The sequence below is a fragment of the Protopterus annectens genome, chromosome 7.part0 (genome assembly GCF_019279795.1).
Source record: "Protopterus annectens isolate FY-2018-M chromosome 7.part0, PAN1.0, whole genome shotgun sequence".
Lineage (NCBI taxonomy): Eukaryota > Metazoa > Chordata > Ceratodontiformes > Protopteridae > Protopterus > Protopterus annectens.
The window spans coordinates 1167459355-1167480068 of record NC_056739.1 but is presented as its reverse complement, the minus strand read 5'-3'; the positions used below and the strand labels follow the sequence as shown (position 1 = coordinate 1167480068).

The 20714-nt window shown below is 39.0% G+C and overlaps 1 protein-coding gene across 3 annotated transcripts in view; it reads right to left on the bottom strand.

Annotated features, from left to right (window-relative positions):
* The window catches only part of STRA6 (signaling receptor and transporter of retinol STRA6), a 585684-nt gene that overhangs the window by 293028 nt on the left and 271942 nt on the right, over positions 1-20714 (bottom strand). For all 3 annotated transcript variants that reach the window (XM_044077758.1, XM_044077760.1, XM_044077759.1), the window contains exons 5-6: positions 18787-18926; positions 6986-7152 (exon numbers count right to left, since the gene is read on the bottom strand). In XM_044077758.1, the coding sequence (XP_043933693.1) occupies positions 6986-7152; positions 18787-18926 (307 nt within the window). The remainder of the gene's footprint in view (positions 1-6985; positions 7153-18786; positions 18927-20714) is intronic.

The following is a 20714-nucleotide window of genomic DNA, read 5'->3' as shown; positions in this document are numbered from 1 at the left end:
TTGGGTTTTCATTTTTTTTGTTTCCTGAAGTGTGATCTGCAGCTATATTTATTCAACAATGCACAAAACTCATTGTAACAAACCCTTGTCTTCACTTACAAGGCATAACCTTCTACTGCCTTCTTCCCATGCTAACCATCATGGCAATGTGAGGCGTCACTATACAGTTTTTTTATACAACTATTTAAACCTTTGCCTGATATATATATATATATATATATATATCTTTCTTGTTGATCCTTGTTGATCTCTCTAATGCCATCTGATCACCTTAATGTCCTTGAATGTTTTGGCCAAATATTTAGCAATGAACTATTGCACCTACAAGAATTCTGTGCATTTTCTATTCTCAGCCTTTCACCTGGTCTGGGAAACCAAGTACATTTCTGCTTATATCTTTAATTCCCTGACCATCATATTACTCTGTACACATTTCCCCTTTCAATAACTTTGTATTTCCAAAAAATCTAATTTTTTTCTTTCACACTTTATGAAACTGCATTTTCCTCCTCTAAACCCAACAACTTACTGTCAAGGCAGGCTAGTTCTGTCTCACCACAGTACACCCACACTAACCCTGTTGTCTGCACTGTCCGATAATCACAGTTACTTTGCACTTCAGTTTTTCTTGCTGCTTTATACTGTTTCTCATTTCCATCCTTCCACCCAACTGTCTGTTCACTAATCATTGTTAGTCCCATGGTCAATGGGATATTACCTAAAACACATCTATCTCTTGTCTCCACTGTCAACACCTACTAAGCCGCATCTCATACATAACATCCACTTAATCTTTCAACAGAACGTGTCAAACCCCCCCCCCCCCCCCCCATGTACTGCAGTTCTCAAAGTCCCTCATTCTGTAATTATACCCCTACTGGATGGAAGACTCTTCCGGGTCTTGGTTCAAGTGGTTACATTAAAATCTCATTCTGTCAAATTCTATTACTGAACTCAAAATTTTCCATGCCGTACCTGTAAGGATTTAGGGAAAAGAAATTGCATCTCCTTTGTTGAGTGCATAAACATTCCCCATCTTAACTTTAACATGTTGCACCTTGACTGACCAGACAAAATATTTTTTCTTCCACTTCTATGAATCTTTCTTTAGTTGTTTGGAAGACTCTTTACATAATACAGCAACTAACCCCCCCCCCCCCCAAGGTTATGATCTGCCACTACTTTTGGGAAGTCCCAGCAACAAAATAAATTCTTAGCTCTAGCTTTAAATTTGGCTGTCTTGGCAGAAGTATTTCTGTTACCTTATCTTAATTAACTTCTACTCTTTTTCTAGTGTAAGCAACTTCCAAATGTCATGTCACCAATAAAACAGAATCAAAATCCTCCACTACCAAATGATTTGATTTAATAGCCTGCCCATCACCTAAGGGCCTCATGTTTCTCCCACAAGCTTGACAACAGTCCCATGTCAAGCCTATACTTTGGTCATTCTATCCTTCTTCACCTAGAGTCCTAAGAGGTACACACCTCCCACTTCTACTCATTCTCTTTAACTGTATCCTATATATAAACCAGAACACCTCTAATCCAACAAGTATGTCCTCAACACTCAGCCCTACTTGGAAGAGTATTTGTGCCATATACCACTGATGATCAGTCTTGTATATCATATGGGTTGTCATACTCACTGCAGGACTAATATTAAAATCTCTCTCCTATAAAATGACTTACAATTCTGTACTGTGTGCAAATAAATAGAGGCAGCATCAAATTTTGCTGAATATCAGTAGTCCTCCAGAAATGCAGTGACTACTGTGCATAAGTAAAGGCATCCTCTTCCCCACCCATTTGGTTATTTCTATGATAACTAGAACCAAAACTATCAAACTGCAAGGGGGCACTGGAGCCAGACTCAGGAGCTTAAATGCCATAGCAACACATCTGTTCTTGTGCAATTTATACATGTAACAAAATAGCATACTTGATAATTTACCTTAGAGACATAGGACAGCATTGTTTAAATCCGGAGCATCAGTATTGGTTTAAAACATTTTATAACAAATGATAAATGGAAGAGCAGCAAAAACTAGTTTGCACCTCAACAAACTGTACTCAGGGTATGCATAATAGGCCTCCTCATGGTAAGATGCCTCCACTTAAGAGGTTCTGGCTGTACACAGAGGCTGCACCCTGAGAAAGGGACCACGGCAAAGTAGGAAGTTGCCCAATAAACTGTAACTTGGGTATTCACTGGAATAAAGGCAATGATACTGATTAACAGTTCTACAGACTTTGATCAATTAGCATAACATTTCAGAGATGGTCCATGCATCAGTGATGTAATGAAAGTAAATTTACAATGACTAAGTTGGGGACTTTATCCAGCCTCCACAGTAATAAGTGAGAATGTGCTAACGATGAGATATACACATTACAGGCCTAGTCAATGATAACAAGACACCATGTCTGGGCCTGTTCCACATTAATGTCATAACGGCAACCCCATGTGGGTTCTAGCTATTACTAATCCTCAAGCAAAGACTGGAATGAAAGAGTTCCTGTCAGACTGCTGCCTTCTCCTCCTAATATAGTCATTAGAAAGCTGTTTATTGCGTCACAATATACACCATTCTCAAAGGTCTGGGTACCCCTTTTAACCTGAACAAAATCTCCTAGTCCTTCTACACCCATTTTTCGCCACAAGTTGTTACTAGTATGGCTGCTGATACACGGAAATGTAAATGTAGACACAAGTATGAAGAAGCACAGATGTAGATAGAGGGGGATGATGAGGAGAGAAAACTTCTAATTACTTCCTTACTTGCAAAAAAGACCACCCATGACATTTTTTCCTTCAAGGCATAATCCCTTTTTGAACATCTTCCTCCCATTAGTGGTCAGACACTAAGCTTCTAGCAAATCAACCATTATGATACAACATACCACCTGCATCTGCTGCATAACATGGGGGGGAGACTATCAACAATAGACCATGGCTTGAAATACTGAGAGCAACCCTCATCTCCACCATGCATCATCTATATAGGTGCACTTATATACAGCTCTCTCAGTATATCCCTTGCCAAATTAGCACTGTTCCTTACATTACGACATCCTCTACCTTTTCTTACGGTTGAATCGGTAATTCTTCCAATGATGCAACTGTGCTAGAAAAAAATGAAGTAGTTCCAAGTATTCAGAGTTACACCTCTGCTGAATCCTTGCCTCTCTACCCTAGCTAAGTGAACAATGCTAACAATCCAGTATTACATGCTCTACTGAAATATACTGACATGTTTACAGATATGACTACTCTGAAGGCCTGTGCATCTGTATTTCCATTGTCAGCTTCAATGTGTAGTCTTTTGCATGATTTTTTGATTAATTATTTTTCTGTCTTACTATTTTTGCCCTAGGTGCCGGCTGAAAAGGATCCTCAAACTAGCCCACATAGATGGTTAACAAATGTAAAATAAAAATAAATCTTTGGGATCATTTCAGTGTTTGATCAAAATTCAGAGATCTTTTATTGGCTCATTTACAGCCAGTCATGAGACATTCCATTATTTGTCTTGGCCGGTTTAGCTTCATGTGTGCGTATTGCACAAGGGCGAACAGCAATTGTCCAAACGTGAGTTTGTGAAGTTTGCAAATGCTGAACGGAAAAAGGATTGAATGTGCAATGAGCAAATGCACATTGACATTCACTCACTCATTGCACATTCGGCATTTTAGGGCAGATTGCTCTATAGTGGGGATCGGGAAATGGCCCCTTTCCCCACTGTAGTGCAATCTCAGAGTTAGAATATTAAAGTAGGGAGGTGTGGGGGCTTGCCCCCCCCACATGGGGGCGCATAGGGGCTTGCCCCCTGCTTTAAACCTCATTACATTTTTTTTCGAAATTAGTGTTCGACAATCAGCAAATCTGATTTTCAATTTGCTGATTTTTGAACATTACGAACTGTCGCTGTTTTCACTTTCGTGGTTACGAGTTGCTCATATGAGCATTTGCACCACCGTGACTCGGCTTTGTAAAGGTAAACCATCTTGGTCTCCTCATTTTCAACCGCTGCTAATCCTTGAATTAGCCAATATGCATGTCAGCCATAAATGTACTATCTCATGTGATTCAGATGGTCAGGCAGCTGGTTAAGATATCCTGGGTTATATCTACTAAGTAATCAGTCTTCTTGTATCCTCATTTTTTGCCCCCAAATCCACCGGGTTTAGCCAAAATTTCAAGATGATGGTAAGGCTGATAGGATAATCAGCTGAAAAATCAGTCATTCATTCGTCTTCAACAGAATCAGTTGGAATACCTGGGCTGCACACATGGGGACACTTTTTCCTTCACCACACAACACAAGGATGACAAACTCCAGTGTTTTCTGAAGAAAGAAAGTGAAACCTTTTCTACTACTTTATATTTTTAGCTGTTCAGACTCCCTCAGAATATGCCCTTTACTGTGAAAGAAATGGAAGTAGACCCAAATGTGCCTGGATAGTGTTGCATCAGGTTTGCACTGTACAAGGTTAAGCATATTATTCTATAGGAACATTCAGTTTGTCTTTCATCAAGTCTTTTATTAAAGTTCTCTTCTGATTCTAGAGTGTGGCTTTAGGAATCTCCAAGAATGTTGCATCACCCTGGATCTGTTATCAGAATATCTACTTTGTTCCTTTGTTCATACTACAGCCCTTGCATTATGTTTAATTGGTTTTCTTTGTGGTACAGCTGTTGATTGATTATTTTCTGCTAATACTTGAATTGTGTTATGGACTGTAGTAAATGACTGTTGATGAAGCTTCAGGTAAATTATGCTGTATGTGACCAATCTGGTGAAAAGTAAACATTTATTTCTCAACTAAAGAGAGTTTCTAAAACTTATTATCTGTTCCTCCAAAGAAGCGCTGCCACTTTCTGCCATTTTTGTGAAAGAATGAAGTACGTGAGAGTAGAAATTAAGGAGGACAAAAATGTGGAAAGGAAGTTAAAAGAACCGAGGAAGAAGACAAAATAAATGAAAATAAGGAAGGACAAAAAAGAATGAGAAAGAAAGAACAAAAAGAGAGAAAGAGTCTATATCTGGTAAGAGCAGGTACTGTCTGGAAGAGTAAGGTATGGGTACATGAATACAAAGCAGTGATAAACATATATACAAGTTAAACATGGAAAGGCAAAATTAAGGTGAAATGTCTAGTAAAAACAATGCGTATAAAGTGACAAGCTCAAGAGAAGGGAGAGTACTGATTAACAAAGATAAACGAGTGTAGGGAAGATTAAGTAAGTGGTACATAGTCACTGACCATTTCAGTGAAAGCTTTTTGGTAAAAAGATATAGACCAAATGGACAAAGATGATTACAAATACTTACAGTGGGTAAAGCCCTGACATGCTGTCTGCACCCCTACAATTATTATAACTAACCCCAGGACTGCTCTCTCTGCATCCTTTTAATTATTATAGCTAACTCCAAAACTGTCAAAGTTTAGGCTAAACCGTTTTCATCAGTATAATCCCACCTGGCTTGTTCGGCCCAGTTAAACAGGCTTTAATGAAATTGTTGATGAACAGACAGTACACCTGAAGAAAAATGGGTGGCCAAGTGAAAGATTACAGTGAAGTAGAGAGCAAGGACATATACTGGACAAGGAAGAAGAGAAGAGTGCTGAAAGTGTGACAGGTGGCTGAAGATACTATTCTAAGGTGACTGGCAGCTTTAACAGGATGAAGGTGTGTGCAAGTCTGGAAAGAGGTACCCGTTGGTAGCGTAGGATAAGACCAACGGGAGACAATAAAAGATGGGGTGACATGGGGGCAACAGTGGGAAACCAGGTCCAGGATCAAATCTGTACCACACACTAGAAAATAAAGGACTATCCCACAATTTCATGTTGCCAGATATGCAGATGTTTTCCAGAGGAAAAGTACAAATCAATTACGTATGCAGAGGAAAAAATACAAAGTTATTTACTATAAAAATAATGAAACATTAATTTGAAGATAATAAGCAGATATCCACAAGGAAAGCAAATATACAGGCCACTGCAGGGCAGCTCAAAGCTAGTTGAACACACAAGAAATGTAAGGTATCCAAAAGCATAAGCATATAGCTGTATAGTGTGAATGTAACAGACAAGGCAAGCAATTAAAGTCTAGGTAAATAAATGGAAAAAACAGACTGACAATATAAGGCAATAGATTTGAAGGCCACCATAGGAAAGGTTATACTGTTTGAATTATACTGAACTGTAATGTACATGACAATATAGGCAATCAGATTTAGAGCACAAATAAAACAAAACTAACCACAATGGTAAACAAACGGGTGTTATATACAGACCAATACTGACTGTGGAACATTCAAAACTGCAAGAAGCTTATTAGCAAGGCATCAGAAAAGAAAATAAAAATCAGTCGTTAGTCTGAAGACTTTAGGGGATTCGTGCAACGAGATAAAGATCGAACCAGGGACAGTGTGTGCTGGTGAAGGAAGTAACAGCCAACTTGTGTTCTCTATTAATGTCTTTATAATAAGAATTCAGTTATTTCTAAACAGATTTCATGCAGTTAAGTAAATTTAGTAGTATTTTTCAGTCCTTGCAAGTGAACTCTACTCCCACTGATAAGCTGGGAATCAAAAACATGTAACTTATTACATTCATTAGCCCAGCAAAATGTTCTGGGCTGGTTCGTCTGTTGTAATTATGTATGAATTGCTCTTTACCAAGCTCTCTTCTTGCAATAGTCCAAGGGTCAAACCTATTGCCTGCAGTCTGTTATCTAAAAAGAAATGCACTTTTAAGACAACCACCTACTTAAGGACTTATGTCATGTGATAAGAATTAGAACTGAAGCAAAACTTCTCTGTAATTATAAAACTACTACTCTGAGGTGGTTAAACTGTTAATGAACAAATACGGTGGGTAATAAAGGATACAGCACAAGTGCTGCAGCTTTTGTTTGGGAGAAACTTGTACAGAAAAATGTGCATTTAATTCCTGTGCAGGAACAGTACCTTACCTTAGGTGAATAAGGACACTCCACTTTCTGCCAAATCAACACTCCACAATGAAGCCATGACAGAATGGCACCGAGGACATAACCAATTCGATGCCTAACAGCTGCACAGCCAAGTAAAGGAAAGTAGATGACAGGATAATAGAAAAACGCCAGAATTTTCCAGTACTCTGTGACAAAACAAAACACAATTAGGTTTTTCCTACTAGCAGAAATATTACCACTCAACTTTAAACTTCTGAATAGCATACTGTATTTCTTAGAAGCAGTAATCTGCACCTTCTGACAATTTTGTTTTTCTTTATAAGTAAATATTTTCCATGTATAATGGAATAGTAAATGGTAGATATACTACAACTACATGGAAAACATCTTTGTATCATGTAAAATAAGTTCCTGCAGAAGACTGCAGGTTGGCATTCATCACACAGCTGTTTTTGAACAAAATATACTGTGACAAAATCATAAGTAGAGAGGAGAAAGGTGGCAACATCAAGGTGGGATGAAGGTTATGAATTAACATCATCCAGGAGCAAATTGGGAATGGCATTAAAGAACATGAAAGTAAAGGTAGTAAGGTTAGTAAAGGATATCCAGACATTCAGCATGCCAGCAAGTGCTCAGAAAACAGTAGCATGCAGGATAAAATGCAGAGGGTGCGCACAGCATTTCATATGAAGGAAAACATTTGAGAGCTAGTAAAGAAATTAGTACAGATGTTGTCCACATTACTGGAAACACTTGGGATAGAAGGAAATCCATTTAAAAGTGATCTATATAACTTACAGATGGGTTAAAATTAAGGGTGGCAAGCACAATACGTAAACCAGTAAAAGAGAAGGTTTTTTTTTTTTTTAAGGAACAGAGCAGAGTATGGAAAGTTACCTTGAAATACATTGAATTTGGCATCAGTTCAACAGTGTTTCAGAAGGTAAGGATTATGCTTAAGTTTTACCAGATACAGAAAATACTACAGAATTCATTTAAGGTAGGCATACAAGAATAGTCTGTCAGTTGAAGGATATAGTATCCCCACTATTGTTGGTGAGTTGCCAGATGTGTTGATGAGGTCTGACTGTCCATCATTATGGATCCATCCCCTCCTAGTTTGTTCTGAGAAGGGAGAGGGTTGTTGTAAGAGGAGCCTGGAGGACTCAGTTCAGGAAGTTAGCTCCTCTGTGAAGGAATACTGATGTTCCAATCAGAAGACCAAGAAGTGGAGTAAGAGAAGACCCATTATTTGGTTTTGAAGCTGAAAGGAGGGGCCTGGGAGAGGCTACAGTTTTGGACATTTCTACGGCTCGAGATAGGCCTATAAACTGGCTGGTACTTTCTTGTTGTGAGACAGTCTGTACCCTGGAATGACTATGTGGAATGGACATCATTAAGAATGCACCATTTTATTTCAATATTGAAAACACAAGTGGGCTAGAATTTCAGCTGAGGAAGTTAAATAAATGTGAGTTTTGCATGTGTACCGAACTCAAGTGCATACTTCTCACCTGTCCAGATTTTTGCCTTGTATTTTGGCTTCATAAAATCTTTGGTTTTCTAGTAAGTCACTAAGAATTGAAGTCAGAAAATAATGACAGGTGTGAGTTTCATACTTCATACCATTCAGAAAAATTCATGCTAATGCAAAACCTGTTATTTTATTAACTTTTTAAGTTTGTAATCGTTATATATAAAAATTGCCCCTATGTTGGGCCTTTGTCCCCTCATTGTTTACGGCTGTGTCCACATTTATTGCACTATCAGATTGAGAAGTATGCTTTGTATCTTTTTGGATTTTACAACATGCATAAACATGCACACACACACAATACATCAAAAAGTTATGCATGTGGCCCAGGTATACAAGTCAATCGTAATACATAGGTCTTCCAAACAAATAACTAGTGGCAAAAAAAAAAAAACAGAGTCAGCAACTCCTTTATTTTGAAGAATGACCACAGCAGACCATGGTTTTGCCTAAGAAATCAATTTTAATTAAATCTGATGTCTAATATACAGAAAAGTTTTAATTAGACCAGTTCTTCCAGTGTAACTAATCATATGATAATCTGCTTTAAAAAATGTTATAAAGCTCACATTTTCTCATATTATGCATATATAACATGATCGAACATTAAACTTTTGTCTATTTTTGAGTATTTTAAAATGGGTATACTTTGTTTCATTGAATCTCATTTCACTGAATTTCATTTCACCCCGACCACATCACTGAAATCACAAACTACTGAAAACTCATTTCACTGAACTGCAGTTAGTGGATATGGCACTGTGTGGAGTACTGTAAGACAAGTAAAATGTATATGCCCTTTTCCCCACTATAGTGCGCTCTTGAAGTTAGTGTATATAGTTGGGGGGTGTAGGGGGCATAGCCTCAACCTTGTTTGTTTTATATTGTGTCTTACCAAAAACTTCACGACAATACATTTTAAACAATAGACATGCATAGTTGCAACACTAATGACCAACTCTCTCCAGAAGACAATATGTACTAAGTTAGAGGCAATGCACCCCACACACCCCAATATTGGGGGCCATGACCCCCACCCCCCTAAGTATATATACTAACTCTATGATTACACTGCAGTGGGGAAAAGGGCATATACCTTTTACTTGCCTTATAGCACTCTACACAGTGCCATATATACTAACTGCAGTTCAATAATTTGAGTTTTCAATGAAGTGGTCGGGGTGAAATGAATGTCAGTGAAATGAGAATCAACTAAACAAAGTAGACCCTTTAAAACACATGCCATACACAAATCTGTATTTTCACATTTCAGGCATTCTACCTCTAAACCAAACACTTACTGGTAGTCTTAAAATTCTGCAATATATCTGAAGAAACTTATTTTTTTTTCACTTCTAAGCTAATCTATTGAGTAGAATTTGATACATTTAGTTATCTCCAAGGGATTTATTCTCATATGTTAACATCCTGAAACTGTTCAACTAATACTAGGGGTCGGCAGTGCACTCAACTCTCCTTGTTAATGAGGAGAAATTAATTGTAGGCACTAAACAGCCTATAATTGCAAAGGACCTTGCCAAGGTAAGGGAAAACTGCTGTTGTACTTTACAAAATAAATAAATAAATAAAGCACCTAACCAGGCATGTCCAAGGGTCAGCTTCCGGTGATTTCTCCTGTCCACCTGGTGAATCTGGGTATACTGAGGCAATGCAGCAATTGCCTCATGTACACAGACAACCCTCTCCTCCTACCACCCAACACTACAACCTGTGAGAGATGCACTTACATAGCCAAACTGGAAGCAAAGCTCTTTCCAGCCAAGATTGTGCAAAATCTGAAGGTAATGCTACTCAATGCTAGAAGTCTAAAACTCAAAATGCACTCTCTCTCAAGGCACTTCTAAAAATGGAAAACATTGATATTTGTGCAGTAACTGAGACCTGGTTCAAGGCTCCAGAGAGCACCCCTGCAATACCAGGCTACAACTCTTACCACACTTATTAGCCACCAAACCAGGACCAAAACACTAAAGGTGGAGGAATGTCCATATTCACCAAGGATATTTACACCTCCAGGCTACTTGCCCAACAGAATGCATCTGAAATTCTAAAGGTGCAACTAACACTAGGTAAGACTGCAATCCAAATTGTAGCTTGCTACAGATCCCCACCATGCCCCAAGATTTTCACTGCACCTTTTTAAACATACTGGAAAATATTAAGATACAACCAAACGTCCTAATACTGGGTGATTTCAACTACCTTGCCATTATCTGGGAAAACTACTCCGGTACCAACACCTTTGCCCAACGGTTCTTGGAATTCATGCCCTGGATCAACTAATCCATAGTCCCACCAGGGGCTCCAATATCCTGGAGCTGGTCATTACCAACATGGGAAATCGATGCTCCACACCAGTGGTCACCCCCTTGTTGGTTAGGTCTGACCATAAGCTAATCATTTTTGACATCCACATCCCACACCCACCCCCCAGTAAGGAAACATCCGTAAAAAACTTCTCCAACACGGACTTCATGCTACTCAAGTCAGAAGTGATGCACTTCATGACACCCATGCAGACAGGAACTGAAAGTTTGACTGCTAAATCCTACACTAAAGCATTGTACGAGCACATCCACTCATCCATGAATCGTGCCATCCCAAATAGAACCAAGACACTCTCCTCCAAAAAAAGGAAGCCAGTCTGGTGGTCCCCTGTCATAAACTATACAACAGAAGGAAGAGATTGTTGCAGAAAAGAGGAAAACCCCAGGATGCAAAGAACTCCCTTACCAGCTTCACTAAGAAGCTGAGATTCCCCCATAAAATCCTCCAAAGCTAGTTACGAAAATAAAATTGGCAAAGATTCCAAAGACAACGACAAGGCATTCTATAGCTATGTCAAGAATCTAAATGGCAATGCTCAGATCTGCTCTGAGCTACAACAGAATGGCATTAAATATACTGATCCCAAGGACATTGCCAATATCCTGGCAGATTGATTCAGTGCCAACTTCAGCCCTCTCTCACCCCATAAAGGGCCCATCTCAATACTGAAAGATTGCCAGATTTCGGTAATCATGGCCAAACAGGTAAAAAATGCACTCTCCAAAGCTAAGAATACAGCATCTATGGGACCAGATGACATCCCAGGCTGTGTACTACATGAACTACAAAATGAACTGGCACCTCACCTAAGTGTCATGGTTAATCATAGCCTCACCTCAGGCTTCGTGCCCACTGAGTGGCACACAGCTACAGTTATCCCACTCCACAAGGGGTGATCCACTTTGGATCCTGGGAACTATCGTCCCCATCTGTCTGATGAGCCTGATCTGCAAGGCCATGGAACATATTATCATGGAACTTATAAACAAAGACATTGTCAACCTTCAAACACTGGACCCCACCCAGTTTGGGTTTGAGAAGTGCCAATCGCATCTCCTGAACCTGACTGACTTCTTCTAATCAGTCTCCAGAGCCATGGACAAGGGAAAGGTGGTCCACACAGCCTATCTGGACCTCCCAAGGCCTTCAACACCATCCCCCACTCTGGAATCATAGATAAACTTACTAAGCTGGGCATAAATCCCTACGTCACTCGATGGGTTGCCAACTGGCTTACTAACAGAACCCACACTGTAAAAGTAGCAGACTCCAAATCCAGCTCCAGACAAGTGGAGTACCTCAGGGTTCAGTCCTGGGACCACTTGTTTGGCCTCTACTTCTCTGAAGTACAGGCCAACACTAAGGGACTCTGGCTAACAAAATTCACAGATGACTGCAAACTGGGAGCCATTACTGGATCCCCAAATGATCTGGATATTCTACAAAAGAGCCTTACAGAAATATATGCTTGGTGCCAGAGTCATGGGCTCAAGCTCAATGCCAAGAAGTGTATAGTTATCCCCTTTGGGAAAAATCATGTACCCATGAATTACCACATAGGTGGCAGCACACTAAACACTGAAAGTGTGATAAAAGACTTAGGAACACAAGTGGACAGTGGTCTCACCTTCGATAACCACATCACCTCAACAGTCAGGAAATCCTTCTATGTGGCGCACCTCATCACCAAAGGCTTTTCATCCAGAAAAAGGAGGTCATTTCCCCACTGTACTCATCCCTCATTAGACCCATCATAGAGTGCAATGCCCCATTTGGTATGTACCTCACAAAACATCTGTAACAACTGGAAAGGCCACATAAACACCTCACTAAAAGAATCACAGGCACAAGCATCCTCCAAAAGGGCCTCATAGAAACAGACAACTGGTGCCAGAGCCATGGCCTCTAGCTAAATGCCAAAAAGTGTATAGTCATCCCCTTTGGCAAAAACAAAGTGCCCACGTTAAGTACAGAAGACGTAATTAGGGATCTGGGGACCCAAGTTGATAGCAATCTCTCATTTGACAACCACGTGGCCAAAGTGGTTAGAAAAACATTTTATATAGCCCACCTAATCATGAAGGGATTCACATCTAGATCAGGGGAGGTCATCGTGCCTCTTTACTCATCCCTCATCAGGCCCATAATTGAGTACAATGCCCCTTTTGGGATGTACCTTACCAGGCACCTGCAGCAACTGGAAAGACCCCAAAAGTACCTCACCAAGAGGATCAAAGGGCTCAAACAGATGGCATATGCTGCCTGGTTAAAGAAACTCCAGCTCTACTCAGTGGCATACCGCCTGTTCAGAGGTGATCTGTGCCTGACGTATAAAGCCATGTCCAACCCGGAATTAATGGACATGCTGCACCTCAGAAAATCCAAATCCCATCGAGCTACGCGCTCGAGAGACTGGAACCTCAGCACTGAAATAAATAGGACATGCTGGAGGGACAGATTCATAACCCAGAGGCTCCCTTCACTCTGGAATAAAATCCCAGTCCAGGTTAGGCAGAGTCCCTCATTGACTCTCTTCAAGAGGAATCTTGATGAGTGGATGGGAGATTGTAGGTTTACCCCGGGTATCACTTCTGTGTCACTGTTAAACAGAGGCACAGTATACTAACCTCGAAAAAGGGCATAGCAAAATAAATTTAAAATGGGTGGCGAAACCAAACACATTCTGGCTAGGCTTATAAATGCCCTAGGGCAGATAGCCTAGTATGAACCTATGAACCTAAAGCAGATTCCCTATGCTGACTGACTAAAAAAAACTCCAGCTATACTCTGTGGCATATCATCTACTCAGAGGCGATCTCTGCTTGACATAGAAGGCCATGTCAAACCCAGAGATGTTGGACATGCTACACTTAAAGAAATCCCAATCCATGAGAGCCACATGCTCCAGGGACCTAAACCTTGTCATCACAATGAACAAAACATGCTGGAGGGATAGGTTCCTGACCCAGAGACTCCCCATATTCTGGAATAGACTGCCCATACATGTCAAGCAGAGCACCTCCTTGGCCCTCTTTAAGGAACCTTGATGATTGGATGGGAGATAGGAAATTTACCCCGGGGATTGCAACAGTCACTCTGCTAGACAGGGGTCCAGGGAAGTAAATATTGTGGGAAGAAATAGCCAGGGAATTGTTATGGATAGGCTTGTATAGGCCCTAGGGCCAATAGCCTAGTACCAACCTATGAACCAAAGGGGACTAAAAACATATTTTCATCTGCAGTGATGTTTGCTTTAAAGTTTCATTAGGCTGACATGTTTTTCTCCAATGGCATCAAAATCCTCATATTTCCATACTGTGTGCCATCATAAAATTTGCACCACACTAAGCATTAATTCTCTATAACATGCAAATTATACCATATAATGTTTTTATAACATGTAAAAAGGTACAGTTGTTTTTGTTGTTCCCAAAACCTGTCTGTGTATTCTCTTTAGACCACCAATTACTTTGTGTAACTGCCCTGTATGACAAAGCTATTGTGAACAGAAATCATCTTTCTGTACGATACAACACTGTGTAAATACTTTAAGTCAATAAGTAGCTTTTTTGAGCTGTCCATTGGTGCAGAGAGATAAAATCCTTTGCTGCATCATATATGAACCTAGTTTGATTAGAGTCATTGGCAAGGGGTGGGAAGTGAGCAACCAATGTCAGCATCAGCCTACATATCCTGGGGGGGTGGGGGGCAGCCAAGGCTCACTGCAACAGCAGTGTTAAGAGTCGGTGAGCTCTGTGCTGTAAAAGTGACATGTTACTTTGTCAGGAAGTTGTACATGTGAGGAAGCACACATGCATCTCACAAGAGCAGTAATTTCTGATCTCATAAGTCTGCCATAGGCATGGATTGGGTTGACTTTGGAAAAAGCTAAGGTAGGTCTGGTAGACCTGGTGAATGAAGAAAGGAGCTGTTGGCAGCTGATGGTCAGCTGCAGGAAAAAAGTAGTTTCTTTATCATGGAACAATTTTTAAATAAGTCACATTTATGTTAAGTTACTTTATATATATTACAGCTGTATACTGACTGTGACAATGTGAGGTATTGCTAGCTATGCCAGGAGAAGTAGGGCAATGAACATGTAAAGTATGCCAGTATAACTAGCTGTAGTTTTGTAAAGAATTGTATGCCATTTGTATATCAAACTGATTTGTACAGGTACTTGTGTTGAAAATCTATTCGTAAAGTTGCTTGTGTTAAAAATGTATCAACAGTGGGTCTTGGTGGACAAAAAAAGAAATGCGCCTGCATGTCAGACTGTATGGTAACTGTTGAAATTAATATTAATATAATCCAGAGGATACTAGAAGAAAAGAGGTTAATCTCAGTCCAGCTAACTTTGAAAAATAGTTTGAAATTAAATTACTTGGTATAAGCCATAAAGATTGCATCTCACAGGTCTCAATGCAGCCAGAGACAAAGGCCTCTGTATTGTTCTTGTGGATGAACTAATTGCTACTGTGGAAGGGTGGAAGTTTGAAATTGTTTTATGACTTCTAGAAGCTGCACTAGATCTTAGCAAAGCTATATGTGTGTGTGTGTGTGTGTGTGTGTGTGTGTGTGTGTTATTGACATATGCGCTAGATTCTAGTTCAGATGCTAGGAAAGGGGGTAGCATGGGAACCAGATTCAGATGACCAGATGTATGTGATGCCATTCTGTAATCCAGGACTAAAATGCTATTTTAATACCAGATGAGATAGAAGTCTCAGAGTAGTCTGTTTTTGAAACGTAACAGAAGGATCACTCACCCACTTCATCCTTCCTGGCTTTAGTAAGTAACCAGGGAAAAGTACTTCTTTAGATCAGTCAGGAAAATATAGTAAGATTATTTAAGTACTATTTTTCTGTAACTGTGTGAATCTATCCATCTGTATTATTTTTACTATTTCCTTTGCTTGAAACTCTGTTGTTTATTGTAAATAGATATTTAGTATTTTCATGTTCTTTTATTATTTATCAAATATATTTAAACTTTTCATTGTGTCTGTTCTTTTAGAGAATATTTTATCATTTGAGAGTAGTTATATTTATTTGGTGACAACAAGGCTTTTATGAGCGGTCATAGTATTTGGTCAACATTACCATTTGTATTAGTATTAATTTCAGTCAGTGTAATTGGGTACCCTTTTAAGAGCCTTAGAGTAACTGGCTTTGGAGTGTCTGGTGGCAATAACTACCTTATAATCTGGGTAGCGGGGAATAGCTAGTAAATCTGTGCCAGCCTTTCCCAGATATGTTTGTGTGTGTGTGTGTGTGTGAGAGAGAATCAAATCTCAAAGTGTGTGTGTGTGTGTCAACTACTTGGAGAAGGAAACATTAAGAATGCTACTACTAGGGTATATCCAACTATTTGTATTATAGTATTTTAGCTTTTTTGTGATGTACTGCCAATATTATTTACTGATAGATGTACCCCTAGTTGTTTTAAAGGATAGGAAAGTTAATGCTTGCTGTTTTTTGAATTTTAGCCTGATATGCGAGTGTTAGGGGTTTGCCTTAGGATATTTGGAATACATTTTTGTATGGACTACATGACTGCCATCTTTTGGTATACTCTAGTATTACAACTGTGAAAAGGTTGATGTCATTAGTTTTATATGCGAGAAAGTAAAAAATGCGAGAAAGTAAAAAATGTTATGAGCAAAGTTTGCTGCCGTCACTTCTCTATATGATTATATAGTTGTTGATAGCAGTGAAAGTGAGAATTAATGCTTTTATTTTATTTTTATGTGTAATTTCAGACTTTCCATTTTGCATGTAAGGATTTCCTAAGCTAGTTGATGTGAAGTCTTTGACTTCACACTACATTTGTTGATTATTGCCAGCAGGTGAATTTTAATTGCTGCAGATATATGGTTGGTTGCTGTGAACTAATGTGGGTGAGGCAACCCCTTTTTATTGAAATTTTTGCAGTGTTTGTATTATTTGAAGAAGTGCCAGGGGGCCATGAAAGCACTCACTAGTTTGTACCTGAATAAAAGTTTTGTCTTTTATTTAATATCAAGAGAGCCATGTTTGTTTACTCCCAGTTTGGACTTTTGCTACTGCATTTTGATTTTTTTGGGAGAGCTTCATCCCCAGCTGCTTTTGTATTTGTATTTTGTACTTGAAGGATACAAAGCACTGGTTTCACAGAGATAGTGGTGGTGAACTTGGCTTGGACACTTGGCTGAGGATCCACAGCTACACCAGTGGGGAAGTCTTTTTTGGGACCTGAGAGAGAGATAGAGAAACCCAGCCCCTGGACTGTGTGTGTTCCCTGTGTGCTCTTAAGAGAAATTGTGCCTGAATCATAGAGCTGCATCTAGAACTACTGCATGTATCTATTTTTTCTAAGTGAATGTCCCTTGCTGGTGTCAGTGGTGAGGATTCAGGCTCCTTGATTACTGGCCCAGAGGAGGGGATGTCACACAGACAACTGTTACCTTTATCTGTTATGCAAGAAGGCTGTGCTTCCTTTATCAAAATTATTATCTTTACTACAAATAAACTTTTTCTGTTACAAATAGCCTTCTTGCATGAATCACATAATATAAATTAATAGACTATCTTGCACAAGCACTAATAGCCTCATGTTATGTGAAATCTCAAACTTCATGGCTTTATATAAAGTATGCATAAAATGACATCATACATAATCAGTGGTTGATTTTTTATAGAAAAATACTTTGTATTGATGTGTATTAATTGTTCATACTCACATCCTGATATATACTTCTTCCTTGTATACATTTCAGTAGTAAGTCCCTTTTACATAAAGCTGGTGTATGATTTTGACAAAACTATCACCATGTAAAACTCATTTCTTAATATGCGCAAGGATTGTTACTTTGCTACACAAAAACACTATTTACAGAAACACTTTTTATATTTACACAGGCATGACATTTTCATGTTGCAGTGCCATTTGTTTTGTTTGTGTGTAATCTAAAAATGTTAACTTCACACATGGATTAGGTTTGTTAACAATTTGCTGAATTTGAACTAATTCCATTCACATTTTAATAATCTAAAACTAATCAGAATCAGATAAACTAGTTACTGAAATCACTTACTTGCTGCTCAGACATTACAGGATGCATGCCTAGCTAAATGTGGGGAGACAGGCAAGCATGTGTCAAATATGTTACACTTAGTGGTGGTGCTGCGGTAGCATTGTAGCCTCACAATAAGACGTTGCCCCGTTTGATTCTCAGTTAGAGCGTCTTCTGTGTGGCGACATGCGTGAATGGGCATTCCTTCATTGAAGGTTGTGTGTCAGGCCCAGCAAGTCGGCACATAAAAATCTACTGCCAATCATTAGCGGACCGGAGTTCCGCTGTGGTGACCCCTAACCGAGAAAAGCCGAAAGACACAACAACAACTCTTTCTACATCAATGTATTTTGATATAATATTTAAAGATCAAGGTGGCAACCACAGACAAGAACAACCACCAACAAAAAGGAATTGGTAAAGGTTGTAGACAGGGATAAGCAAGCATCAGAATGCTGCATAGCGGTGGTGGTGCTGCGGTAGTGTTGTCACCTCACAGTAAGATGCTGTCCTGTTCGATTCTCAGCTAGAGCGTCTTCTGTGTGGAGACATGCATGAATGAGTGTACCTTTGTTGAAGGTTGTGTGTCAGGGCCGGCAACTCGGCACGTAAAAATCTACTGCCAATGATTAGCGGACTGGAGTTCCGCTGTGGTGACCCCTAACTGGGAAAAGCCGAAAGACACAACAACAACAAGCTATATTAAAGGCAGAATACCACATACTTGCTTAAATATAATGCAACCTAAATCAAAAGCTTTACGGAAGCTTATGAATGAAATGAGTATTTCTTTTTTACTGTTTTATCAACATCTTCCATTGTCCTTCTATGTCTCAATATGCAAGTTTCCGGCTTCTACAACTACAATTAGCTCATACCTTTCATTTGATGGGAAGACCCATTAATTAGTGGAAGGGGGTCATCTTCTAGAACAATGGTACAGAGAGAGCAGAAAAGGAGTCCAAACACTGATGCTGCCAACTCTTTGTGACTTGAAGGCTCCAAAAGTTCAGCAGTGCTATAAAGAGCATAAAATACCAGATTAGTATGTTTGTAAAGTACCTGTCTACTACAACTCTATGACAGTAGAGTAATGAACAAGAATAATAATAAACAAAATATTAATATAACATGAAGATGATACTGAACCAAAAAGTAATACCTGTATGCCAGATTAAAAAAAAGTAAGTTTTAAGAAATTTCTTAACGTGAATCAGGATTGGAGACTATGTAAACCTCCCTGGTGCAGGGTTCCAAAGGTGTAGCCCCCGGTAAGCAGAAGAATTCCTGCATAATGAATCAACCTAGAGCCTTGAAACCTCCATCAGCCCAAGGTTGTGAAAAGTGCAGAACATTGGCAGTTTGGTACCAGACAACGCAGAAGAGAAAGAGAATATTTCAGGTACAAGGATTCTGCATTTAAATCATTACAGCTTCATAATTTTGTATCACAAAATGTGGGGATTGTTTTACAGATCGACTTGAAATTTTCTGCTTCAAGCTGAATGTTTTTTTGAATCCATTCATATTTATGTTACTCCATGATTACATATTTTTGTTAAAACATAGTTAAGTTACTTATTCAAAGGTTGTCTCAGTTGAATGCTAGTTCTGTAACTGAATAAATGTACTTTCTTTCTGCTTCCCTACTATTCTTGTCTGTCTTCAGCTGTGTGAAAGCTTCATATAAATTGTATAGACAGTAAAAGATTTATCATCAGTATCAAAAACATCTTAGATTTAGCTAGCATTATAATTCAGAAGTAAATACTGGATAAAGATACATTTGTACACCAAAATAATTTCTTATTTAACCGACATCTCCATTTGTGTACCATCAGAAGAAACAGCTACATTGTTCTCTGCTTTCAATCATAATGATAAGATAATTAACCTCATTGAGACTTATCCAATCTTGTCTTTGCAAGAGTACCATATAAATTGCTTTTTTTAACATTAGTCACAGACATACAATGCCAGTATTCCCATTCCTTTCTTGCTGTCAAGTATTTATGATGCTTATCATTCATATTATTAAATTTTGATTTTAATGATTAATACAAGAAATAACTAAGGTCTGTATAATATGGGACATAGTGATTTCATGAAGACAGTCACCGATAGGGTGTTATTTTACCTGACAAATCACTCCCCATATCCTGTTCATCTTTCTTTCTATATGCTTGATCCTTCTTTTTAAAAAGCCCATCTTTATCAAACTCTTAACATCTCATACCACCACCCAGTTTTCCGTGATTATGTGCTAGTGTCAACACAAAAACATCCACACTATTAGATGCACATACATGGTTATGGAGATGCCTTAGAACTCAGTACCTTAAAATACTAGTGATAATGACTAAATGTTCCAGAGTTCATAGGAACCAATATAATCCTTTCAGTAAGTGGAGTTCTATTTACTAGATAGTTTGTGTAATGGTGTTGAGTGGCCATTGAACTTCAGCACACTTAGAGTTCATAAAAATCATTTTGCAACCATGCAATGTAATACTGTGACAGGAATTATCTGTGTAATGTGCAACACTGCTGGAATCTGTTGCTGGTTGAAGGCTCATTGTGTCTGTTGTTCTGAAACTGTCTCAGTTCTGGTTTAAGCACTTGGGGTCCAAACCCAAACTTATTGTGCATGTTGTTCTAAGTGTCTTTGCTCTGGTTTAAGCATTTGGTTTCCAAACCAGCTATTTTACATTAGGATAATTTGTGGTCTAAACCCTTGGGGCAGGAGAGGATAGGCTACACCCTTCTATGCTGGGAATTTCTGGTTGAAGGCTCATTGTGTCTGTTA